Source organism: Acanthochromis polyacanthus, chromosome 9, assembly GCF_021347895.1.
Source record: "Acanthochromis polyacanthus isolate Apoly-LR-REF ecotype Palm Island chromosome 9, KAUST_Apoly_ChrSc, whole genome shotgun sequence".
Classification (NCBI taxonomy): Eukaryota; Metazoa; Chordata; class Actinopteri; family Pomacentridae; genus Acanthochromis; species Acanthochromis polyacanthus.
In genome coordinates, this window is record NC_067121.1 from 12,241,572 (window position 1) to 12,269,193 (window position 27,622).

Sequence of the window (27,622 nt, forward strand, 5' to 3'; positions counted from 1 at the left end):
TAGATCTGGTGATTGAGGTATGGTTCCAAAGTTCTGGTTCTCCATCCAGGCTTTAACTGACCTTGCCATGTAGCAAGGGGCATTGTATTGTTGGAAAATCCAGTCATTCGAGGCGGGAAAGAGTTTTCTAGCTGATGGAAGAAGACTGTTTTCAAGGGTAGCCCTGTACATGACTGAGTCCATTCGCTCTTCACACAGTTACATTTGACCTGTTTCACCCATACTGAAACAACCCCAGATCATCACTGATCCGTCCCTATGTTTTACTGTAGGGGCAAGACACTCTAGTTTGTAGGCTTCTCCAGACTTCCTCCTAACCAGTAAGGTGGGTGGAGTGGGCATCAACTGAAAATTGAATTCATCACCGAAGAGAACCTTACCCAGTCATCAACAGTCCAAGCCTTGTGATCCCCACCAAGGAGTAACCAGGCTTTCTTATGTCTTTCGTTGATGACAGGCTTCTTCCATGTCATGTGTGACTTCAGACTAGGGCTGGCCCGAATAGTAGTTTCTGGTCTCTGGATATTCGGGCCCTATTAAAGACGAATATCCGAATATTCGTTCCGCCCCTTAGCATCCGCAGGTGGGGGATGGATGGGTGTGTGTGTGTGTGTGTGTGTGTGTGTGTGTGTGTGTGTGTGTGTGTGTGTCTGTGTGTGTGTGTGTGTCTGTGTGGGTGGGGTGGGATGGGGGGTAGGTGGCGTTGACGGCCTGAATATTCGGATCCATTCTTCTGGTCTCCCGGACGCAAATTTTGCACACTGCCTTCGTGTTGTCTTCAGTTAAACTGAAGAATTGCCAAACAGCGAAGGTCTTCGGCATCTTGTCTTGTGTTTAAGCAACGAAGTGAAGCGTGACGTCAGAGTCGGCAGCCACCTGGCCATTTCGGTGGTGGTAACAAGCACGAATGAGCCGAACACGGTGGGATGAGCTGAAGTGGGCCGAAGTCGCAGGGAAGAAATGAGCTTCGAATATTCGTGTTGTCATCTGCGGGGAGGAGGGGGTGATCACATAGTCATATCTGTATATGTCATAGTCATATGTGTACATGTTTATGTGATCACACGACGGGATGAGCCGATGTGAGCCGAAGGCGGAGGGAAGACAGTAACGCCAAATATTCGTTCCGCCTGGTAACGTCTGACCAGGGGGGGCGCGAATATTCGGATACCAAAATTAATATCCGGATACCGCCGGAGCAAACGAATATTCGGATATTCGGGTCCAGCCCGACTTCAGACTAGCTTCAAGAAGTCGGATTCCAACTGTACATTGTTCCACAGTGCCCACTCATTTTTAATGTCTCTGGAGGTCTGACGACGATTCCTGACACAGGAACGGATGAGTGCATGGTCATCTTGTGGGGTAGGAAAACATTTCCAGCTAGCAATTTGGTAGTACCATGTTCGGCTTGTTTTTTCTTGGTGTAATGAATGGCTGTCTTAGAGATCTTCAGTTTTTTCGCTACTTGTCTCTCACTCATGTCAATTTCCAGCAGTGCCAAGATGGCTGCCTTTGTGGCTTCACATAATTCTTTTGTTTTAGGCATTATGTGAGAGCTGACAACTTCTGAGTTGTGCTATGGCTTGAATGTAAGCAGGAAACCACTCTAGACCTTAGCACGTGCAGTAATGCTTATGACATGAAATGACCACATATATACCCCAGGGAATACAATTAAGCTTAAGCATATCAAATATATGAAGCATTATGTAATCAGCTACATTTTTTTGTCAAGTTCATTGTATTCTTCAGGTAATACACCTTCAGTGGTACCAGGCATTAAAATGAACAAAAAGCTGAAGAAAACAAGGGTGGTCTTATATTTTTTTTCCATGACTGTATAGGGGGGAAAAAACAAACAGAGAAGTTCTTTTAAATTACTCAGACATTTTCCACACTGGCTTAAAATTTATCCAAAATGGCAAAAATATCAAGATGAGATAAAATTTGTCGACAGTGACTTTAAACCTGAAATAAATGGCAAAAATATCCAAAATTATTTCAAATATGTCCATAATGACTCAAACTTGGTTCAAATCATTATATAATTAAAAACAAAACAAAAACAAAGTTCTCAAAATTTACTCAGACATTTTCCACACTGACTTCAAATTTCTCCAAAATGGCAAAAAGTCCTAGCCTAGCCACGCTATACCCATGTTTCTGACGGCACAAGGGTCTAGGGAAGCTCGACAGGGAGGGAGGCGGGCTAAAAGGTTGTCTATCAAATCCCTCTGCAGCAGTTGGGTAGGTATACAACCAATCAACGCAACGAATAGGCTAACGTAGCTCCGAGAGCACCGGCGGATTGTGGCTAAGTCCCATTAGCTTCTCAACCAGCGGAGCCAACTGGTATATTAAGGATTTGCCATATCCCGTCGGCATAAGTCCAAATACGTCTTTCTTCTCAATGAAACACTTAAGTGCCGTCCTTTGTTTATCTTTCAAGTTGAATTTTAGCTTCAAATCTTTAAGGGCAGTGGCCAAAGCTGAGTCGAAAGATAACTGTTTATTGTGCGCTGGTTGTTTCTGTCAGAATTGTCACGCCTCTGTCGTCACTTCGTTACGCCCGCCTTCTGACTCTACACTTCATGGTGATTGGTCCGGCCAGTTTTAGGAGAATCCAGCCTCGAGCCTTATGGAGGGTAACTAGACCCACCCTGGCAGAGAATTAAATTCGTTGCCGTGGGTTGTCTAGCGCGGCTAGGCTAAAAAAGTCCACAATTATATCAAATTTGTACACATTGACTTTAAATCTGTCCTAATTGGCAAAAAAATATCCAAATGATTTAATTGTTAAATAACTCAAACTTGGTCCATAATGACAAAAATGTGATCAGAACAAGTCAATATATGATAAATAAAAATTCCAAAGTTCTCAAAAATCACTCAGACTTTTTACACACTGGCTTAAAATACATCCAAAATGTCAAACTTGGTCTAAAATAATAAAAACATGTTCTGAAAAACTCAAAAGCTGTTAAAGCAAAAACAAAAAAATGCCTCTAAATTTGTCAAAAATGACTGAAACATTTTCCAAACCGACTTAAAATGTGTCGAGCTGCAAAAGGGTCCAAGATGACTCAACAACATTGTTCAAAAATCACTTGAAACTTGTCCAAAATGACAGTTTGTCTGAAGTGACATAGAACCTGTCTAAATAAGCAAAAAATGTCCATAATTAATCAAAATATGTCAAAAAATTACAGAAACACACCAGGCCCTCAATATCTAATCTAGAAAAAATGTCTAAAAACAACTTCAACAAAGGGGCTATATCAGAGTAATTTCAACATCAGGGTTCAGGCCGTACAATATTATATATTATATAAGTTTGCGTATTTTAAATATTAATGCCCTACAATATTATATATAATACAAATGTACTTAATTTAAATATTAAGGCCCTGAAATATTATATGCAATATACGTGCACTAATTAAAAATTGAAACCCCACAATTTTAGACATAATATAAATTCGCTATTTCAATATTAGTGACTCACAATGTTGTATATAATGCTAATTTACCTGACTAATTTCAATAGTGGGGTTATGGCTCTGCGGTATTATATACAGTACAAATTTGCTTAATCTAAATATTAAGGCCCTACAAGAATATCCATCCTTCCATCCATTCTCTATACACCGTTTTATCCTCACTAGGGTCGCGGGGGTGCTGGAGCCTATCCCAGCTGACTTGGGCGAAGGCAGGGGACAACCTGGACAGGTCGCCAGTCTGTCGCAGGGCTACATATACAGACAAACAATCACACTCACATTCACACCTACGGGCAATTTAGCGTAATCAATTAACCTCAGCATATTTTTGGACTGTGGGAGGAAGCCTGAGTGCACGGTGAAAACCCACGCACAGAGAGAACATGCAAACTCCATGCAGAAAGATCAAAGGCCCAGGCAGGGACGTGAACCTTGGATCTTCTTGCTGCTAGGCGAAAGTGCTAACCACTACGCCCACTGTGCAGCCCTACCCTACAACATTATACACAAAAACCCAGTGAGTTCAGAGATTGTCCATGGTCATTTCATCAGATTGTTGAATTGGTCGACTAATAATTATCTAAAACTAACATTACATTGACAGGAGATGTTTGCAGTGCTATTTACAGTGACAATGAGCTGCCATATTAACCACTAGTGTGCTTCAGTTGATAGAATCTGTTTCTATTTGCAGCTTACTTTTGTAATTGATTATATTTTGTGTTTTGGGTCTCCGGTCCACCACCTGGCCTGCAGGTTATCTGTAATGTAAATACCACTGGATCCCCGGATCGTTTTCTGTTACTGATCGTTCGGCTCATTTTCAGTTGTTTTTTTTCTCATCCAGCTGGAGTTTCGATACAAGCAGGGATGGAGGAGTCATCACCTCCTCTGTTGGGGTGCAGCTTCGCATTCCTTGCTTCAGTTTCACGCTGTGTTTCCGCAACTGTAGGAGGTTTCGTCACCTGAACGGACCTCTGCCTTGACCAAAGTCTCCAAATTCAGACACGACTTAGTGATTCTGTCTCACGGCACTGTTGCTGCTGCTTTGCGTTGCCTGCTTCGTTACGCTGATCAAGCACTTGGAGGGATTTTCTGCTGGTCTGGAAAAACTGTATCCAAGCAGCTTTTTTTCTCTCAGACTTGGCTGCAGGTATCTGACCGACACATCGAGTTGACAGGTTTAGAAATGAGGTGACAGCTTTCAGCCATGTGGTCTTCATCAGCTGCATTGAAACCTCCACACTGGATGTTATCGGACCATCCTCAGGTGTTTCTGCACCTTCATTGTCCTTTTGTTTAGCTTTGACTTCCTGTTTGAGCTCAACATGGAGTTTGTCCAGTTTTTGAACCTACTTTTTTTTATCAGTCACAGTTCGTTCAGTTGTCATGCTGAAGTCCAATTTCCTGAAATGTAAAAAACAGTGAGATTTGCCACAGTTAGATAAAAAGAAGTCCTTGAAATAAATGACCTAATGGTTTGTTTGCCACTGCCCGTCAGAGCAAAACATTTTCCTGTGTGCTGCACTTATTTGACAGGAAATATCAGCCTTTTGTGTCTTACAAAACTTTAAAAACACAGTTGCAAAATCTGTTTTATACCATGACGACGCAGTTCAGTTTAGTTTAGCTACAAAAACGATGAAGGTTTGAGAATGGGCTGCACAACATTGGAAAAAACTGGCATTCTGATTTTCAGGTTTTATGTAAGATATATTATAAAGTAAACAATACAGGATTTTTTGTCAGATGACTTGAAAAACTTTACTTAAAAAGAAACAACTGCTCTAGAATGATTTGAATGATTCTGTTAGAGAGAACATCTGCATTGAAACCTAAAGTCAGCATTAAATTGTCACCAATGATGATTTTTTTATTGTTTCCTTTATTTATCTAATTTTGTTTTAGTTTTGCAGTGTTTGATGTTGTATGTTTATTGTTCTGGGGTTGTTTGTCGCCCAGATTTAGCTGCAAGCTAAAGGTTTGTTTAGATTTAGGTAGAAAAACAACAAAGGTTTAGGAACAGCTGTTATAGGGGTGCATGCCATTGGAAAAAAAACTGGTGTTGTGATATTTAGTTTTATAGTAATATATACTATGATATAAAAAAATATGGAAATAATTAACCAGATGACTGGAATAGCTATTCAGAAAGAAAAAAACACTCTAGAATGATTTGGATGATTCTGTAGGGGAGAACATTTTCATTAAAATCTAAAATCAGCACAAAATCGTCACCATTAATGATTATTATTGAGGTTTTGCAGTGTTTTATGTCATATATTTATTGTTCTGTGCGTTCTGTGTTTTCCTTTTACTATCTGTCCAGATTTAGCTGTTATCTAAAGATTCAAGTAGAAAAACAAGGAATGTTGGGAATGGGATACAGCTTTGGTAGGACTGCACAACACTAGAAAAAATGGCATTCTGTTATTTCTGATTTTTCTGCAAGATATATTACAATATGAAAACTACAGTAAGTTTATCAGATGACTTGAATAACTCTGTTGAGAAAGAATTACTCATTGTAGGACAGTTGGGGGGATTTTCTCGAACAAATACATCAAAACCTAAAGCCAGCACAGAAGTGTCACCATTCATGACTATCAATGACGACTTATTTCATAATAATAATAATGCTACTTATAAAGCACTTTTCAAGACACTCAAAGACACTTGACTGTGTAGGTGATAACACAAAAAATTATATATAAATAAATAGAATGAAGTGGAGAAAGCAGCATACAGTAAAGGAGATTTCTGAGTCGTAAGCATTGTTGAAAAGATGGGTCTTTCTTTATTTCTCAATATATTCAATACATACACCCCCTGTCAAAAGTTTTAGGACACTTTCTCATTTAAATAAAGTAGAACCTGTCCTACAACTTTTAACAGGAGGTGTATTTCATCATATGGATGTGATCAGGGCAGGACTCTGGTCATACATGTAAAGTTTCAGGCAGATTGGAGCATGTTCAGTGCATTTACACAGCATTTGACATTTCATGGTGAAGGGTCAAAATTCCAGAGGCCACCACAGACACGCCCTTTGACTTTGGAAAAAGATTTTAATAACTTTGGATCATTAAGGCCTCCTGTATGTACTGGTCGAATTTGAGGTAAATTGGAGTTTCCCCCTAGGAGGAGTTCACTCTAGAAAAAAATGAAAAATGGCCAAAATCTGACATTCAATGCAAAATAGCTCACTTCCTGTTGGGTTTGGAATGTGGCTGTCACTGACTTTGTTGTTCAGCCTGATGTGCTGCATATGTGTACCAAATTTGGTCGATACACCCCCTGTCAAAAGTTGTAGGACAGGTTCTACTTTATTTGAATGAGAAAGTGTCCTAAAACTTCTGACGGGGTGTATATACAGTGCCTTGTGAAAGTATTCGGCCCCCTTGAACTTTTCAACCTTTTCGCCACATTTCAGGCTTCAAACATAAAGATATAAAATTTTGCAGAGAGCATCATGAAGACCAAGGAACACACCAGGGAGGTCCCAGATACTGTTGTGGAGAAGTTTAAAGCCGGATTTGGATACAACAAGATTTCCCAAGCTTTAAACATCTCAAGGAGCACTGTGCAAGCAATCATATTGAAATGGAAGGAGTATCAGACCACTGCAAATCTACCAAGACCCGGCCGTCCCTCTAAACTTTCACCTCCAACAAGGAGAAGACTGATCAGAGATGCAGCCAAGAGGCCCATGATCACTCTGGATGAACTGCAGAGATCTACAGCTGAGGTGGGAGAGTCTGTCCATAGGACAACAATCAGTCGTACACTGCACAAATCTGGCCCTTATGGAAGAGTGGCAAGAAGAAAGCCATTTCTCAAAGATATCCATAAAAAGTCTCGTTTGAAGTTTGCCACAAGCCACCTGGGAGACACACCAAACATGTGGAAGAAGGTGCTCTGGTCAGATGAAACCAAAATCAAACTTTTTGGCCGCAATGCAAAACGATATGTTTGGCGTAAAAGCAACACAGCTCATCACCCTGAACACACCATCCCCACTGTCAAACATGGTGGTGGCAGCCTCATGGTTTGGGCCTGCTTTTCTTCAGCAGGGACAGGGAAGATGGTTAAAATTGATGGGAAGATGAATGGAGCCAAATACAGGACCATTCTGGAAGAAAACCTGTTGGAGTCTGCAAAAGACCTGAGACTGGGACAGAGATTTATCTTCCAACAGGACAATGATCCAAAACACAAAGCCAAATCTACAATGGAATGGTTCACAAATAAACGTATCCAGGTGTTAGAATGGCCAAGTCAAAGTCCAGACCTGAATCCAATCGAGAATCTGTGGGCAGAGCTGAAGACTGCTGTTCACAAACGCTCTCCATCCAACCTCACTGAGCTCGAGCTGTTTTGCAAGGAAGAATGGGCAAGAATTTCAGTCTCTCAATGTGCAAAACTGATAGAGACATACCCCAAGCGACTTGCAGCTGTAATTGCAGCAAAAGGTGGCGTTACAAAGTATTAATGCAAGGGGGCCGAATAATATTGCACGCCCCACTTTTCAGGTTTTTATTTGTTAAAAAAGTTTAAAATATCCAATAAATTTCGTTCCACTTCACGATTGTGTCCCACTTGTTGTTGATTCTTAACAAAAAAATTAAAATTTTATATCTTTATGTTTGAAGCCTGAAATGTGGCGAAAGGTTGAAAAGTTCAAGGGGGCCGAATACTTTCACAAGGCACTGTATATGTATACACTGCTCAAAAAAATTAAAGGAACACTTTTTAATCTAAGTATTGCATCAAATCAGTCAAACATTTGGAATACTGATCTGGTCAAGTGAGTAAAAGAAGGGGTTTTTAGTCAGCTTCAGCTGCTTTGGTGTTCATGAAATTAACAACAGGTGCAGTAGAGGGGTAACAATGAAACAACCCCCAAAACAGGTTTGGTTTTACACATGAAGGCCACTGGCATTTTATTGCCTTCTTGTGTTTTCTGACTGTTTTTCACTAGTTTTGCATTTGGCTAGGGTAAGTGTCACTACTGGTAGCATAAGGCGATACCTGGACCCTACAGAGGTTGAAGAGGCAGTCCAACTCCTCCACAATGGCACATCAATACGTGCTATTACCAGAAGGTTTGCTGTGTTGCCCAGCACAGTCTCAAGAGCATGGAGGAGGTTCCAGGAGACAGGCAGTTACTCGAGGAGAGCTGGACAGGGCTGCAGAAGGTCCTCAACCCATCAGCAGGACATCTATCTGCTCCTTTGTGCTAGGAGGACCAGGATGAGCACTGCCAGAGCCCTACAAAATGACCTCTAGCAGGCCACTGGTGTGAATGTCTCTGACCAAACAATCAGAAAGAGATGTAATGAGAGTGGTCTGAGGGCCTGACATCCTCTAGTGGGTCCTGTGCTCACTGCCTGACACTGTGGAGCTTGATTAGCATTTGCCATAGAACACAGGAATTGGCAGGTCTGCCAATGGTGCCCTGTGCTTTTCACAGATGAGAGCAGGTTCATCGTGAGCACATGTCACAGACATGGAAAGGTCTGGAGAAGCCATGGAGAATGTTATGCTGCCTCTAACATTGTTCAGCATGACCGGTTTGGTGGTGAGTCAGTGATGGTCTGAGGAGGCATATCCATGGAGGGACGCACAGACCTCTACAGGCTGGACAATGGCATTCTGACTGCCATTAGGTATCAGGATGAAATCCTTGGATCCATTGTCAGACCTTACACTGGTGCAATGGTCCTGGGTTCCTTGTGGTGCACGATAATGCCTGGGCTCATGTGGCAAGAGGATGCAGGCACTGCCTGGAGGATAAGGAATTGACAGCATTGACTGGCCCCAATACTCACCTGACCTAAATCCAATAGAATGCCTTTGGAACATTATGTTTTGTTCCATCCAACACCATCAGGTTGCTCCTCAGACTTTCCAGGAGCTCAGTGATGCCCTGGTTCAGATCTGGGAGGAGATACCCCAGGACACCATCCATCATCTCATTCGGAGCTTGTCCCGATATTGTCAGGCTGCTTACAAGCATATGGAGGTCATACAAACTACTGAAAACCGTTTTGAGTTGCTGCCAACGAATTTCAGAAAATGGACCAGTCTGCCACATCAGTTTTTCACTTTGATTTTGGGGTGTCTTGAATTTAGTCCTCCTGGGGGTTGATAATTTTTATTTCCATCAAACAATGTGGCATCTTTTCATTCCTAACACATTAACCAGTCCATATCAATGTAAATATCCAGTTTGTTTTTCACCCCGCATTGAAATATGATGTGTTTTCAAAGTGTTCCTTTAATTTTTTTGAGCAGTGTATATATATATATATATAGTCCTGATTTCAAAGGTAGAACAAGTCAGTTGTGTGTCTGTTGTATGGTGGCATCGACTGCAAGATGCTGCAGCAGACGACCACCTGGCTTCGTCAACATCATGCTTTCTGTAGGCAAAATACTTAAATGTAATTGACTTTGCTCTAGATTTTACAACCAAACCTTCCTTTATAGTATTTTTCTTCTATTCTTTGCTCATTTCACCATGCATGTTTGAAGCCTGCATGTCAACAAACATATTGTTTTGTAAATAAAGTTTAAAAACAGCAAACTTGACATAGTTAAGAAACCTTAAAATGAAATAAATGTTATCGACAGTTTTTTCTTGCAGATTAGTCACAGTAATCAAGAATTATGTGTGTTGTATTTTTGCAAAAAAGGCAGAAAAAGCTGTAACGTGATGTTTTTGAGGTAATTTGTGCTTCTACAGTTCTACAGTTTTGTTTTGCAGACGCTTTTATCCAAAGCGACGTACATCTGAGAGCAGATACAACACAAGCAAGGATCTAGTCAGGATAAAACAACTTTGATAAGAGCCATAAAACACTTCTTGTCATGTGACTATTGCAAATGTGCTCATCGCACCGAAACAATATTGTGCAGCCTTAAACTGAGAAATGATGAACTCCTAAAACCGTTTTTCAGCTGCAAATGTGAAGCAATAGAGTCGAGTACAGATTATATTAACAAAAGTTGCGTTTTGAAGCAATAGCTGAAAAAGTGACGCTGTTGGGAAAGAAAAACTGTTATAATTGGTTCAAATGACGTGATTTTTGGTATGAAAACAGCCCAACCAGAGAGATGTAATGCGCTCTGGGCAAGACAACTGCTGATTTTATCCCAAGTAATTGACAACATCCAAAACCACACTTTTGAACATCTCACAATGTACCGACAAAAAGACAACTCTGCCAGAACAGCCCATAACATTACATCATTCACACTGACGTTTCCATTCTTGTTTCTGGTGGTCTGTCTCTGCCACCTCTAAAGCTCTGATTTGTTGCTTAATTAGTGACTCAGTAATCCTCAAATCAAACACAGTGAACTCCGAATCCAACTCAAAAGTTGTGAAGTCTGAACCTGACGTGAACTTAGTCAAATAAGTAGTATTCTGCAGCGACTGCTAAAATCTGTGCCAGTTTATGGATTTGAGGATGTCTATGGATTTGTTTGATACATTCACATCAAGTGTGTGTTTGTGTGGGATGTTCTTCTGTGTGAGTCTGCATTGTGTGTTTTTAGTGATGTTTTGTTAGTTGTGTTTGTTTTAATTGTGAATGCAGATGAAAGTTAACCAAATGCTAACATTTTAACAATGTATATCCTCGTAATATTCCTCTTTATTGTCACATGCACTACTTATAAATCTAAAAAAAAATCTGTTACAGGAGAATCTATATTACGTGTAGCATTTTATTTATTAACTAATTTAAAAAACAGACTCAGACAACATTAATAAATGATAATCATTTTAATAATAATGTCCGTAGCTGTAGATGCACCAGAAGGAGCTGAGAAGCAGTTTTTCATCTCTAGACTAACAGAGCAGCATCCATCCAGCAGTTATTGTAAGGTTAGGTGAACAAAGTTCACACAGTGCAGAAGATCTTACAGTACATGAATAAAAATAGCAAGTGTAAAAACTATATCTGCGACTTTATCTCATGGTCATGTTTACATTTCCCTCACTTCTGCTTTTCTTAATTGTTGCTTACTTCTAGTTTTGCTTCCTTTGTTCTTAGTTTTCTTGATTTTTGCTTTCTGGTTCTGAATTTACTTAGTTTTTGCCTTTTTAAACATATTTTTTATTTCATATTTCATTGATTTCATTTTTTTAAATCTCAGAACCTTTTAAGTGTTTATTTAATATCTGCTGTTGCACCAAGAAAGAATAATGTGATTTCGATGCTAGATATTGAAAATTGACAATAAAGCTGACATTGATATAAGCCGAAGCTGTAATTAGTGTAAATCTTTTGAACTGTGTACAGTCAAGGTGAAAAAAAGTGCAATGGAATTACTAAGAATCTTTAAAAACTAGAGTATTGTCCGTGCTAGTTTATATTTTTGCATCAGTCAATAGAAGTATGTTGAAGTTTGTGAGTAAGTTACTGTTTGATAAAAATCTTGATAAATCTTCAACAAATGAATTTTTGTGACAGTTTAGTTTTGCAGCACGGTGTTCTAAAAGGTACAGTAGAAGCTCATCTTCAAAGAAGAGGATGTGACTTGGATCAGTCTGTTCAAGTTTATGCTACATAGTGACCAACAGTACGAAGATCTGTCTAAAAGATCCGAGTTTAGAAAATTACAAATCGATTTGTGAGAAATAAGCAGTATCATTCACCTGTAAGAACAACAGCATGGCTTTTTGTGCTCATCTGCAGCTTCAGGCCAACAGCTTCCCTCAGTATAAATAAATGTTTCTGGCAGCTCCTGTTTTGGTTTCTCCGCTGAAGCAGAATCGGAACATTTGGCTCGGTTATTATCCATATATTCATTACTACATATGCAGGTCTTCAGTTAGATTCACCTCCCAGAGAGAAAATTTAGTACCCAAAGGGCAAGAATATGCTCTTCTGTGAAGCAAATTTCCTTGTATGTGATGTATGTATTTGCTCCTGTCTCTTCTGATGGTTTTCCAGCAGTTATCACAATCAAGGTTTAGGAAACAAAAGTTCTCAGCTGGACAAGTGAACATATCAGCAAATATAGTCGAGAAATTGTCTTGACAAAAGGATCATTCTGCCTTAATTTACCGAATGCTCCATGTCTGACCTAATTCAGAATGACAGATTTCTTTGAAGTGGTGAATACTGATTGAGTTGATCTTGTGTTCAATTTAGAGTCATAGATAATGTTAATTACCTATCTTAAAGAAGATGGGGTCATGCTGATTTTTGTGCCGTTTTTTCTGTGGATTAATGTTTGAAGAGTCATAACTTGAGAAGTAATGTAGTCAAAGTCCTGAAATGTTGCTGACTCATTGATATGTACTTGTGGTACAACTTTGCTTTGATAGAACAATACAAACCACTTACATGCTGTTGCAAATTTGTTTTAATAAGTGCTATTCTGATATTCCACCAACTATAAAACCTTTATTTTTTGTTGTGGCTGATTTTTTTTCTATGATTAGCACCAATAGGACCTTTAAGAATGTAGAGTTTAGTGCCAGTCCGAGGCAAACATGGGAAAAAATAAATAAAACTAAATGTTTTGCATTTAAGGCCAGTATCTGAACATGCATTGAGCAGGTATTACAGGTAAAACCACCTTAATGGCGTTCCAAGTGGAAGATTTTCCATATTATTATTGCTGGGCTAAAAGACAAATCATTCAATTTATAGTGCTTCAAATAATTTTCTGGAAGGTAAAGGTTATGCAACTTCAGATCTCAGTTGTTCTTTTAGTGCTGGACAAGTGATCAGATCAGCGAAGACAACATAGAAATTGTCTTTACAGAAGGAGTTGTCAGAGATTTTGGAGGGCTGCACAACTCCTGAAAAGTAGTAAGAATTTCTGTGGCAGTGACGATAATGTGTGTAGATCTGCCAGTCATTGTATGGCAGCTGTTGTGGATGTTTACGCTGCATTCATTTGTGAGATATCCAATTAATTAAGCGTGCTTGCTGTGTAAAGAAGTATACACTCGAAAAGACCATGTATGTCATGAGTTTTCAATGACTTTTATAACTCTTAAGTTTCTGTGATGGAATCCTTTAAACACATATATCTTAGTCACAAAAGAACAATCATGCATTCATGTTCTTTCATAGATTTATTATAGATCTTCTGTTCTTTTTGTTCACAAATGTATATATGTGCTAAAACACCAGCTGGATATTAACGAGGAATGGATTTTTATTTGTGGATTTTGTTGAATCCGAGTCAAGAGATGGTTGGGGATTAACATCTTCATCAGTTTACTGAGAAAGTTTGATAGATGTGATGTTTTTGAGAAACTCTGTGTAGACATTACTCAGAGGTGAGCAGATGCCTAAATATGGTTGATGGTTTGTTTTTCCAGAAAAATAACATACAGCTTAAACAGGTAAGAAAGCTGATGTGAAGTTTCAGAGCAGCCACTGGTACAAGTATGTGGTGAGTTTCGAGGGTGTGAATGTGTGAGAATGTGAAGCAGGTGGCTGGTAGAGCAGCACAAGAGTCCTCATTCAGTTTGCTCTAGACAAACAAAGGTTAATGACCTGAAAATAGAGTAAATGATGATTTATTGGCGTACTACAAGCCCGCAAAATTGGTTTCACAGGATTAAAGTGTTTTGAAAACGAAGGACCTGAGATACAAATTATTCAGAGAAGTGTAAACTTTCACCTTCCAGCCAACTTTCTGTGTTACTGGGATACTGGACTCTCATGTGTCCTATATAAACACAAGCGACAGTTGTCAAACCAGTGACGTAGTTCTGATATTTTCTTTCATGCAGGGCCAGTCGCATTTATGAGATTTTGTTCTCATGCAAATATGTTCTCCTAACCTGAAATATGCTGCACCTATGGGGATTTCTACCCAGAAAACTGTTTTACAGCACTTATTTTCCCTCTAAGACTAATAAAAATCTCACATAATTTATGTATAAATGCAATAAAAATCAATGTCAGGGCTGCAAGTCAGATCTCAGATGAAGCTTGAAATGCTTGATGCTAATTCCATATGGCTCAGTGATGTTACTTTGGCTTGATATGATTGTAACCGTAAAGCAAATATGCACTAATTCAGATATATAGAGGAATGTAAAACTACTGTTTTTTAAAAATAATTGTTTACTTTTCGATGTGGTCCTTTAAAATACTCAAATTGAACTGTATAGCATGCTAAATGTTGTTCAACGCTATTCGACATTCTTCACTGAAATATTTCTAAAGAAACTTTAGTTTTATTTCTAAAACAGTCATCCATTTGGGCCATAATAAAGGATTATCTCAGTTAATCAGTTTATTTGCCAAACCTGAAGGCACCTAGAATTAAAAGCTGCCTGATTTTGAGCAGCATAGCTAATGTATAACGCAACTGTAGCTCACTGACTTAGCAAAAACTTGACCTACAACTTGTACAACAGACACAAAGCAATGCTAGCATTCATCTGGAGTTATGTTGTTGTTCATCTGATGATGTGAAGTACATTATTTCTGCTCCTTTTAGCTATTTTTTTGGTCTCCACCTGCTCCAAATATCTGGCTGTATGGCTACTAATCAGTAGCTGTGCGATCATAAAAGTTAAAGTAAAATCAAGAAAAATTGTGAAATATTTCCAAGAGCTTTCATTTAAAAAAAAAAACAAAAAACAATACCTTTTCTACAAGAAGTGTCCAGATGAAGTGTATATTTGTAGTATGACACATCCAGTGATGTCGCAGTGCACATTAAATGGCAGAGATGAGCAAAGAATCAAAGTTTGATTTGCTTTAACACCAAATGTTGCAAATGTTTGCAAACAATTCACATATGTTCTGTAAAAAACTGCTTTTTTAAAAATGTAGTCTACATAAAGCAGCCGTTAAACATAACATTAATGTTAGTATTTATTTGGAGTTGTGTTTATATCTACCTGATGAATTTATATTCAGTATTAGCTCTCTTTTTACCTCAGTTTTGGTCTCCACCAACACCAAATATCTGTCTTTTCAGCCACTAACCAAAATGCTGGACAGTAAGTTGAATGGAAATCAAAGAAAACTGTTCAAAATTTGCTGTAACTTTCAACTTTTTAAAAATGAAAACATCTTTTCCACAAGAAGTGGCTTAATCAACAAAGCTTTTGTATATACCTGGACCATGACAGTGAACATTTGTCATTTGCCAACAAAAATTACTAAAAAAGCATGAAGAAATATAAATTTTAGCAATCAATGCATTCTGTGTAAAGTTCTACATTTAATGTAGTCAACTTCTTTGGCTGCTATTTTTAATCAAAGGTTTATTTTTAGGTATACCAAAGCCTTACAACTGGAACCAAAAGCTAGTATTTACTTTCTGTCTTTCATCATTGCAAGGTTGTGTGTTTTTTTTTAATGCTGCTGCCATTGAAGTTGTCACAGTTTATGCAATTTGATGCCACAAAAATCCCATCAAACTTCATAACATGAAACTAAAATTTTGACAAATGCTGCCTGAAAAATGAAGCATTTTTGGCTGCAACAGTCACAGAAAAGAAAATTCCTGAGAGACTGACTAATTGCTTTGCGATGTTCAACAGCTGGTTGCTAATGCTTCGTCTGCGGTTTAGTTCTCAGTGGGCTTGTGTGGGTTTTCACACAAAGCTTTGGACTGAAACAGCTGCCTGATTGATTAGTGTGCTGAGCTTACATTTTTTCAAAAAACAATGAACTGAAAGACACTAAAACAATGCAGATTTGGGTGACAACAACTTTATTTTCTGTAAAATATGTAATATTGTAGCTTTAAAACAAAGAAAACAGGCAAGATAGTTAATTTTCATTCGATCCTCATCATAAAAGGTAAAAAATATGCTGATTTTTGTAGATAAATGAGCTTCACATGCACCTGAACTGATGCCTTGAACTGTCTGTTGCATTATTTCATGACACAAAACAATGAGAACCTGTACATTTGTATACTGTACAATGACAAGATTAAATATCTGATTGTGTTCATGTTAATCTATGATGCTTCCAAAATTGCATCAAGTATAATTTGGGAAGAATAAGATTAAGAAAAACAACATTTCTCTTTTCAATAAGTCCATTTTCCCACATTTCAGCTGAAGGAAAAAGTACAAAAAGAGTTTGTAATTCAAGAACCAAAGTGCTTATTGTTGAGACAAGTACACATTTGCTTGTCCTGAAATGCCACAGCTGTGTTTAGCTAACCTCAGCAAGTGAGTCTTTAAAAGACACCACATGAGATGAGGCTGCTATTTTATAAAGTCCTCTGGCTCAGTTGAGGCTTTTGTGGGAACACTTTTCTTAGTTTTACTGTCTGACTCGTCTTTCTGGATTTGGACCAAAGTGGTTTGTGAACAGGAACTGTGAAAAATAGCCTGTTTTTCTATATTTGCTGCTGGATTTCTGCTTTATTTACAGCAGAAGGTGTTCACACGATGTCCTAGATTATGAGTTTTTCTTGTCTTTGATTGTTGCTATGTTTTGTTTGCCCTCGAAAGTCTAATATTGGTTTTCGCTCTCAAAGCCAACAGGTACTACATTGCAATTATCATATTTCAAACACACCAAACCACTTCAGCTACTCTGGTGTCATTAATCCAGCTCGACTCGTCGACACACAGACACATCGCAGCCTCTCTAATTAAGACTCGACCACAGTTCCCATGACTGGTCCGCTACATGACTCTGGTGGGGGGAACTTCCAGCGATTTACGGGAAGAACCATAAAACTGTAAACCAGACTATACCAGGAAACTATGGGCATGAACCTACACTTAGTGACTCCTTCATCAGCTAATATAACTACAGAAGTAAACTTACTCATCTTCTGAGCTGCGTCGGTTTCTGGCTCGTAAAATAACCATCAGCATTGAATCTTTCCTGTGACTAACTACACGTGGCGAAGGTCCTGCTGTAGATTAGGTCATCAATATCTGGCAGATGTCTGTGGAAATCAAGTCCAATAAACAGTCTTTTTGCACAGTGGAGCTACTGTGTATGTGACAGGGGTGTTGGGGGAGCGTCCTCCATTTTCCAGCCTCTCTGTGTTGCATCAGTAGCGAGCCGGGCGATGTGGTCCATTACTCTCCCTCTTTTAACAAGCATCTGGACCAGGTTCCAGGCGATCGACTGCCACACAGCGCTCGGCTGTTTGCTGCATGGTGGCTTCAGTGACAAATGAGATCCAACTGTCATAGCAGCTTGGAGGAAACCAAATATACACTATGACATATTTGACTGAAGCCTGCTTTCACAAGGATCGGACTCCATGTTTGTTTGGGTTTTATTCCGTCCGTAAACTCTTCTACTGCTCACCTCGGTCCATTTGTTGTCAATGATTGAACTCAGAGTGGCAGATTTTGGGGGTTTTAGTGGTTCAAATAGTTAGATGTCATGGTGAGCTGAGTCATGCCGTTGCAACATCACAATAAATCCTGACTCAGTTTAGTCAGTTTGCTAAGTGTTGTCAGTAGAGGACTAATCCATCAGTTCCAGACACTGAAATCTGTTTTGTATACGGCCTTTTGAGGTAGCTGAGTGAAATCTTTGACATGAGTCTGTTAAGTCTGAAAACCACAAGTTTAAATGCCAAGACAGACAATCTTTATGGTTCTGCTGCATCAATTTTGATCCTTTTTCATTGTTAGATGTGATAAATTACAAATCAGGGCAGTAAACTTCTAAAGTAAAGTGCTTTTCTTGACACAATTCCATTTTAATCTACTTTGTACTTGAAATCTTTTTGGTTGTGCTGCATCGATTTTTGATCCTTTTTCAGTGTCGGAGGTGATAAAATTCAAATCAATGCAGCAGTCTTTAACGTAAAAACTTTTGTTTTAGGGGCTCAGACTCCGTATTTGTTTGGGTTTTATTCCATCTGTAAACTCCTTTGCTGCTCACCTCGGTCCATTTGTTGTTAGTGATCGAACCCAGAGTGACACATTTTGGAGGTTTTAATTGTTCGAATTGTTAGATGTCATGGTGAGTTATGACATGGAGTTGCAACATCACAATAAATCCACACGAGGGTCCGATGTGCTAAGTGTTGTCAGTAAAGGAAATATCTGTCAATTATACACACACTGAAGTCAGTTTGGTATAAAGCCTTTTCAGGCAGTTGAGTGAAATCTTTGACTTGAGTTAGTCTGTTTAAATGTCAAACCGCCAATCTTTCTGGTTCTGCTGCCTCAATTTTGATCCTTTTTCATTGTTAAAGTAATAAAAAACAAATCAGTGCAGTAAACGTCTAAAATATGGTGCTTTTATTGCAATTTCCATTTTCTTCTACATTGTACTTTAAATCTGTTAATTTTCTAAACCCAAAAACCTGCTGAAAAGTTTAAAAGACATGTTTTCTTTTTTGAAAAAAAAAATTGCCCAGTTTTCACCACCTATATGCAAGGAAATGTAAACACAGAAAGAATCATCAGATTTTCAACATTTCATTGGTGCTTGATCTGATAATATATGACGACAGTTCAAATCAGGAAATTTATTAAAATTACTTTATTCTACATATCTCATTTTAAAATTTACCAGAAATTATTATTATTATTTGCCATAGCCAGATTTTGTAAAAAAACTAAAAATTTTGCCCTCCTCAGCACAAATGACAAACTATGACTGACTCAGCTGTGACCAAGAGTGACATGACAAAAATTCAGGAACTTCTCGATTGAACTGCATGATGCATTGATACAGAGCAGATAGTAGACAAGTATGCAAACAAATTTAAAATGTAACTAATAAAATATCAACAGTATGTAGATGCACAATTTCTTCCAGTATTAATACCCCTGAACACTAAAAAACATTGTGCCTGTTAATTTCAGGTTATTTTAGTTTTATTAAATAATCAAAGACCTTAAACTATTTTTAAAGTAATTTATAGCATGCTAACTATATTTTACTGCACAAGTGACATTTTTGACTTCTCTCCAATTTTAGTCATGGTTGTGCTGTTTCCATAGAGGTACAGGACTTTATGTTGCAGTAAAAAATGAGCCCGCAGTGAGTACAAATGTAACAAGATTAAATAAGCACCCAGAAAATACTGTTTAGTTTTCAAGCAAATATGCTGTACTTTTTACTCCACAGCATTCTATTGAAATTTTTAAGTGCAAAATTAAGTAAAAACCTTAAGTTCCAATTTAATTGGAATTTTGTTTAATAATGAAAAAACACAAAGTTTGGATGCCATTCCATTTTACATTTGTGAGTTATTAGAAGTTTTACCAGGAGACACTTTCCCTTCATGTAGCAGAACTTTGCTTTTTCTTGTCTCCTGCCTGAATGATGAATAATCATTTAATACGACCTCAAATTTCAAATTTAGTTTGTGGCCCTCTGGAGGGGCCCAACCCCCATGTTGAACACCCAGACCAAACTACTGAACTGCCTATAAAGTTGTCACAACTACCTGTAACTGTAAAATCCTGCTAATCCATCAAAAATAACAATCAGGGGCACACTTTCTCCATAATCAGCACAGGATCTGAGTTCTTTCCACTACAGGTGTATGAAGGCTGTTGTTTCAAAGTTTTAGTTGCTTTATAGCTGTTTCATTTATTTTTTGTTGAGATGTTTCAGAAAGTGTTTTGTGTTTGTGATTTTTTTCGTCTTTCACAATGACTCATTTGGTTTTTATTTCGGCCTCCCACAGCACTCGAGTGATGATTGACCAGGCAGCAATTTGGAACAAGCAACGGATTTCAGAACATGCCAGCAACAGCCCATTCATCTAACTCGATTATTGCTAAGTACTGAAAGATGCTGTGGATGATTTTATCCCCGATGGATTCTTAAAGTCGCTCCAAAAGATTGACAATTTGACTGAAGGGATCTCTTGGTGGGAGTCATCCAACGGGGGCCGCCATGTGGCCCCCCGACCTCGGGCCTCCAGATGTGCAGCTGACTCTTCCTGGGTTTGGAAATGCATTTGAGGATGCCGAGGAGCTCCAGGCGCCACTGTCCTCTGGTGGCTTCTGCCAGCCGTCGATCCACTCAGGAGGCTTTTGCCTGCTTCCGAGGACGTCACTGTCCTTGTCCTCGCTGGGACGAGATCTCAGCTCCCTGCTCAGTTGTAAAGCAGCTGGATCCCACGTAGAAAAGACTGTGGAGGACTTGACTTTCAAAGACCCCAAAACCAGCAGTCATAGGTTCGGCTGCTACCATCAACCGTCACTTCCCATCTCCTACATGCTCACCAGCTGTGCCACGTCTCCGTCTTTTGGCTCTCCGCCATCCTCCGTGTCCTCGTCCTCCTCATCTTTGCTTTTCACCACTTGTTTGTCTCATTCCGATACTGACAACAAGACATCTCAGGAGCAACAGAAGCTGCAGGACAAGTATCGACCCATAAAACAAGAGCCTGCAGATGATTTCTTACCGTGTAAAAGGGAACCGCTCATGAACACCCAGCAGAGGGAGCTGTTCCATTTGCCACTTCAGGGTTATGAGGGTCAGGAAAGCACGCCATCGCCTCTTCAGTCCCCGAGGCTTAATGGACCTGGAGGACCGGACCCGGCACTGGACCAGCAGGAGCAGCCATGTCACTGGATTGACTGCAGTGCCACCTACAGCAGCCAGGAGGAGCTGGTGAGGCATATCGAGAAGGTGCACATTGACCAGAGGAAAGGGGAGGAGTTTGCATGTTTCTGGGCTGGGTGCATCAGACGCCACAAACCCTTCAACGCTCGGTACAAGCTGCTCATCCACATGAGGGTCCACTCCGGAGAAAAACCTAACAAATGCATGGTGAGTCCGACTGGTTTTTGGTCTGAGTCGACTGTGACAAACAGATTTATTGATTATTGGACAGTTAGAGAAGACAAACAAAACCTGCACAGGCCTTAAAGATATGAGTTTATTGAACTTTGATAGATAGATAGATAGATAGATAGATAGATAGATAGATTTTTCATCCCCCTTGGGTAAATTCAAAAGAACAAGAGACTTTTCCTTTTTGTTTTTGTTGCAGCCAAAATGCTTCATTTTTCAACAGCTTTTGTCAGAATTTCTGGTTCATCAAGCAAAGTCTTATGTGCTTTTTGACATCCAGCTGCACAAGCTTTTCTTCTCACAGCTATGCACATCGTTGCAAATAAAGAACACACTGAAAACACTTTAAAAACACTCCCAAAAACACATACCTTTGGAGCAACACAAACTTGCTGCCACTCAAAATGTTGCCATCTTGCATCTTAAGATTAACTACTCTTCAAACTACTAAATCCACGTGTTTTTGTAGAGTTTTCATCCTGAAAATAAGCATGTTGGAAATCAAAAGTGGTAAATCTCAGAACTACAGTTACAGAATGCTTTTTAAAATTGTTCAAAAACAATTATGAAAAAAATGTTTATGGTAAGCTTTTAGATATTAGTCCTCTGAGTGAAAGTGTGGCAACACAGTGTTTTAGAAAATACGAATCTTGTTTTAAATCCCTTATTAAATCCATTTGTTTTCAGATTTCAACATCTGTACCAAGAGTTATGTCATTTAATGCATTTTAGATTCAATGTTGACATGTGAAATAGAGTTTGGAAGAAGCTGATATCACACCTGAATTCACACATGCCAATTGTTGCTTTAAGCATGTACCTAAAAGCGCACCAATAGTAAATCTATACTGGTTTCTTTAGCTTTGGTTAGCACTGGCAGCTACAAGTTTAAACCGAGCATTGCTGCTTCACTTCAGACAGCATCTGTAGTTTATAGTGTGCAGAGATCATTTACTGACGTTCTCTTCTAGCTGGCACTTCATGTTTGTAACTAGATGACTATTTTTATTGCAGGGAGAGTGAAGATATCCACTCAGAAAATATCCATAATTGTGTTCCCCTTGAGTGATGCTTATTTAACCCTTTATATCATGAAGTTCCCTGTACCAGAACTAGACTGTATCTGTCATTTTTAGGAGGCTACCAAGCGTGGTGCTACTGTGATATAAATGTATTTTTTTTTACTATTTCGTTATCCCTTATTAGTCCCATGCGGGGAAATTTGCAGTTTTCACATATCCCCAAATTTAATTTTTATTGGGGGGGGGGTGTCAGAACACAGAGTCAGCCATGGTACAGCACCCCTGGAGCAGGAGGGGTTAAGGCCCTTGCTCAAGGGCCCAACAGTGCCTGCATTGGGATTTGAACCTCTGATCAGTAGTCCAAAAACTTAACCGTTGTACCACCACTGCCCCACTAAGACAGAAAGGTAGTTTGGAGGATGCGGGCATCGATCCCGCTACCTCTCGCATGCTAAGCGAGCGATCAGCCATTTGAGCTAATCCCCCATAATGCATATAACATTTGCTGTCTTTTATTTATTTTTTGCATCAAATTTGATAGATTTGACAATTTATAGAATCATCAGAGTCACAGAGTCCGTTATATAAGGCTGTCATTTGCACCATTTTTGTTGGAGTTTTTCAGATCTCACTCTGGCCTTTTGATACGAATAATAAAACTTATTGTATTTCAAAATTCTCCCAAGTGTCTTTCATATATAGAGCACAAAATTGTTCATCTTGGCCTCACGGTTGTGGAGCAGTTAGGGACTCAATTCAGGGATGTTTTTTCAGGTGGAGATTTGAAAGGACAGCCTCAGGGTTGAGATTAATCAAGATTAAGATTGACGGCAGGGGTCTCTGTTCATGTACTATTTACAGCTGATCTGCTAGCAGGGAAATTCGTAATTTAAACATTGAAAAATAAACATCAGAGCTGTGTTTACATGGACGTTTTAATGTCTGGATGTGATAAAACTGCTGGTGTGTGCTGCCAGATGCATCTTTTCCCTCATTGCTTGTGCAACCTGATTGGCTGCTGTTGGCTCATATTCATTGTCAGTGGATTGGCTGCAGTTATGAAGTCAAAAACTAATGGGCTGAAGTCCAAGTGGAGTCACGAGTTGAGCTGCAAATTGAACCAAAAGTCAGCAAATAAATGATTTGAGTCCAAGTTAAAAGTTTGCCTGTCAAAAGAAGCATTTTTGCTTTATCTCTTGGACAACTTGGTGGTAATGAAAGAAGGATTTTTCATTTACTTCACTAGTGGAGGTTGTCAAGAACATCCAGGAATCAAACTGACAACCTTGAGAACCATCATGTCCAAACATATGTCATCTCTTACAGCTTTAAATGAGACATTTAGGAGTTTAACTGGGTTTGAAAATCAGTATCCTGCTTACAGTCGTCTGGATATCTGACACACTGATCAATGAGAGACGATCAAATGGTTTCCTTTACTCATACAGGCCAGAGGATGAAATGGTGGCAGGGCAAGAGTAAATCTGTATATAACACTAAAGCTGGTATAAGGATCTAATTATTTGGACATTTTTACAAAGAAATCTGTCGCAGAGATCAAGTAAAAGTGGATATTTGCTAAAAGTTATCATCATCTGCCATTCACTTAGCACTAAAGAGCTCACACTTTTAACAAGAACAGTTGTGCTATTTTATCATAATACAAGTTCTGTGCTGTGTTTCTTCAAATAGAAAGTAAAAAACACACATTTTTGCTGAGTGAAATTTATGGGAATATATAGTAAATCTGCCATAAATCTTCGCATCTTGATGGGTTTCTCAGCTTTAAATGAACCAGAAATCGCTAAAGACAGACTAAACCGTTTCCCCACGTTATATCTTGGCACAGTATTTACTGGCCCAAATTCCTTCTTACAAAGTTGGACTTCTCAGATTTTTATTGAAAGCTGCAAGAAATCATTGAGTTTGATTATTTAAATAAGAAACTATTACAATTTTTCACAAAGCCAGGATCAGAATAAGTTTCAGACAAGGGCCTTTTTGACTGAATAACATCCACACTGAAACATTAATTGACCCAAACACCTCTGCTTAAAATGTGCTTGTTGACAGATTTTTCTATCAAGATTGATTGACTTCACTGTAAACTCAAAACAACAACAAAAGAAGCACATGAATTTGAAATATTTCAAGACCCTCATGCAAGATGAAGACTAAACCAGACCTGTCAGGCCTGAGAAGAATGATGTTTCTGCGTTAACCATCACAACAGCCTCCGTTGCCCTCCATCATTTCTGTCATGAGTCATTTTCTGAAGCGCAACTCGAACTCGTCCATGATGACCTTGTGTTCCCTGAGAGTGAGTAACTCTCTCCGTTATTCCCTGCTGTCAACAACCTGGAGCTCCGATTAATAATTCATTCAGAAGTTCTCACTCAGGAGACACGCTTCCTACTTAAGTGAATTAGTTCATTACAGCGACCTGATCTGCCGCCAGCTTATAAATATATTACTGCTGGGAGCCGCCTGTGTACAGATTAATAAGATTAAATCAACACAAAAAAATTACTCATTGGTCACACTTGAACTACGCGAATAACGTCATTTCATTTTCATTAAGCGCTCAGGCCAAAACATGTAAATTAAGTCATCCCCGGTGCTGCAGTGGAAAAATGAATATATCTCACATGAATGCGGTCAGTGTTTGTTAATGAATTCAGCTTTATTTACCAGCTCGTAATGTCGAGCACCAGATTTGACAGGTGTTATTGGGGCTGTAAACACGGGTTCCCAAAGTGCTTTTAAATCCATGTGGCAAAGTCATCGCACATAATTTCAATGACATACGTATTTGGGTGCATTTAGAGGATAAGTGTGGTGATATTTTATTGTTTATATCCATGAAAACACCCCAAACCAAATGTGATCCCAGTGAAAATGTCTGTGTAGCCAAAACAAAAGATACATTTAGTTTAATTTAAAGATATATTTGATTATTTTGCACCATCCCCTGTTGAAAACTCATCGAGTCACACCATCACTCTGTCTGAACATGGCTACTCTGGTTTATTTTGAGTTCTCTCAGAAAAACATCTCACCCAGCAGCAACTGTCCCAAAATGACAAATGTTTAAAGTGCGAAAATTCTTCAATTGCTACAGAAATTCTGACTCTTGCAAAGAGACAAGCAACAAGCCAGATGAGGTGACTATAAAAACAAAGAGTCATGCCTTGTTTCTACAAACTTCTGTGCTCATATACAAGTCAGTTGGAGGTCTGCTTTTTTCTATGGGAACCTCCATGATTTTCAAAGTGTTTGCAAAATTCTTCCTTCCATTTTTTTCCAATCCTGTACAGCTCCATCATTGTTTAAAAACTGTTGAAAATACATTGAGTCCAACCATTACTTTGTCTGAACATGGCCGCTCTGGTTTATTTTGACTCCTCTCAGAAAAATATCAAACCTGTCAGCAACTGTCTCAAAATGACAAATGTTTAAAGTGCGAAAACCTTCCAATTCCTGTAGAAATGATGACTTTTGTAAAGCAGGAATTTGGGTGGCATAACTGTGAAAACAAAGAGTCTCTGCAGGGAGGAGGTAGGGGTGGAGGGAGGGTCAACAAAACACTGGACTTACACCTTGTTTCCACACAGCTTTGCGTTTCCATACAAATCAATCAGAACTTTATTCATTCGTATAGGAACCTTTGTGAATTCTGATGTGTTTGCAAAACTCTTCCTTCCATTTTTTTTATCCCGTACAGCTCCGTCATTGTTTAAAAAATGTGACTCTGTCTGAACATGGCCGTTTTGGTTTATTTTGAGTCACCTCAGAAAAACATCACACCCATCAGCTACTGTCCCAAAATGACAAATGTTTAAAGTGTGAAAACCTTCTTATAGCTGGAGAAATTATGACTTTTGCAAAGTAAAAAGTCGGGTGATGTAACAAAAGTATCTAGACGGAGAAGGTTGAGGTGGATGTAGGGTCCACAAAACACTGGACTTGGGTGCTAAAACCTTCCAATTGCTGCAGATTTTATAACTCCAGAAGTCAGGTGACGTAACAGTGAAGACAGTGAGTCTCTATAGAGAAGAGGTAAGGGCAGATGGGGGGGGGGTTTCAACAAAATACTGGACTTTTACACACTTCTATGACTGTATACAAATTAGTTGGAATGCTATTCATTCCTCAGAGAGACTCCATGATCTTCAAAGTGTTAGCAAAACTTCCTCCATTTTTTTTCTTGTAGAGCTCCATCATTGTTTGAAAACTGTTGAACACTCATCATTGAGTTGCACCATCACTCTGTCTGAACCTGGTCATTTTGGTTTATTTTGAGCCCTTTTAGGAAAACATCAAACAGTCAGCAACTATCCCAAAAATGAAAAATGTTTAAAATTAGAAATTTAAAAATAGAAATTATGACTCTTGCGAAGAGCAAGCAGGAAGTCAGGTGATGTAACTTTGAAAACAAAGAGTCTGTATAGGGCGAAGGCCATGGGTAGATGGATGGTCAACAAAACACCGCGCTTACGGCCTGTTTCCACATAGCCCTGTGCTTGTATAGGAAAGCGCTGGAACTCCAATGATTCTTAATAAAATTTCCATGTTCTACAATATGTTCACGAAACTCCTCCTAGCGATTTTTTTCTGTCCGGAATTTGCCTCGAGGTAAAAATTTGAACTTTTGCGGTACAATGTGTAGGGACTGTGCCAGAAAGAAGGAAACATTAATTAGCTTGGCTTCTCAGTACAACAGTGTAAACTAGAAAAGCACTCAGAGAGTGCAGACCTCCGCCAAGGATAGAGAGGAAATCAGGAAACCCATGCAGTAAAGGATCACAAGCTGGAATCGAACCTGCATCTTTGACACAGTTCTGTTTAAGAATGACCTTCTTAACCAGTTGAGCTATCTGGACAGCTTGCTCCAATTTGTTGGATGACATACTAACCTATGATGTTTTTGTCATATTTTGGACCACATACTAAAGCATACTAAAAAATTCAAAGTGATCCAGAATCCAGGATCCTTTCCGGATTGCCACCAAAATGAAATCAGCTCTTCCTCTTACCATAGTCTACATCCGTCTTTAATAGGGCCCGAATATTTGGAGGCCAGAAACCACTATTCGGGCCAGCCCTAGTAGCCATGTGTGGAATTAAATTACTGAATAGATGTATTTCTTTTCAAATACCTCAGACTGATGTGTTGAAGTTTGTCTTTGCTGTTCAACTGACAAAAAGCTGCAAGTTGTTGAATCATTCTGAAATGAAAAGTTTATCAAGATTTCATATGTATTCATATGTAACTGAGTGTTTCAATGTTTCAATTGCCAGTATGTGTTTTTGTAAAGAGGTTTTTTTGTTCAGTAGAGGCCTTTAGTTG

General features: G+C 39.0%; 1 protein-coding gene across 1 annotated transcript in view; it reads left to right on the top strand.

Annotated features, from left to right (window-relative positions):
• LOC110967259 (zinc finger protein GLIS1-like) overlaps positions 1–27,622 on the top strand; it is a 101,249-nt gene that overhangs the window by 16,801 nt on the left and 56,826 nt on the right. Inside the window, exon 2 of the mRNA XM_022216810.2 lies at positions 20,133–21,226. Within this exon, the coding sequence (XP_022072502.1) occupies positions 20,345–21,226 (882 nt within the window). The 5' untranslated portion in view covers positions 20,133–20,344. The remainder of the gene's footprint in view (positions 1–20,132; positions 21,227–27,622) is intronic.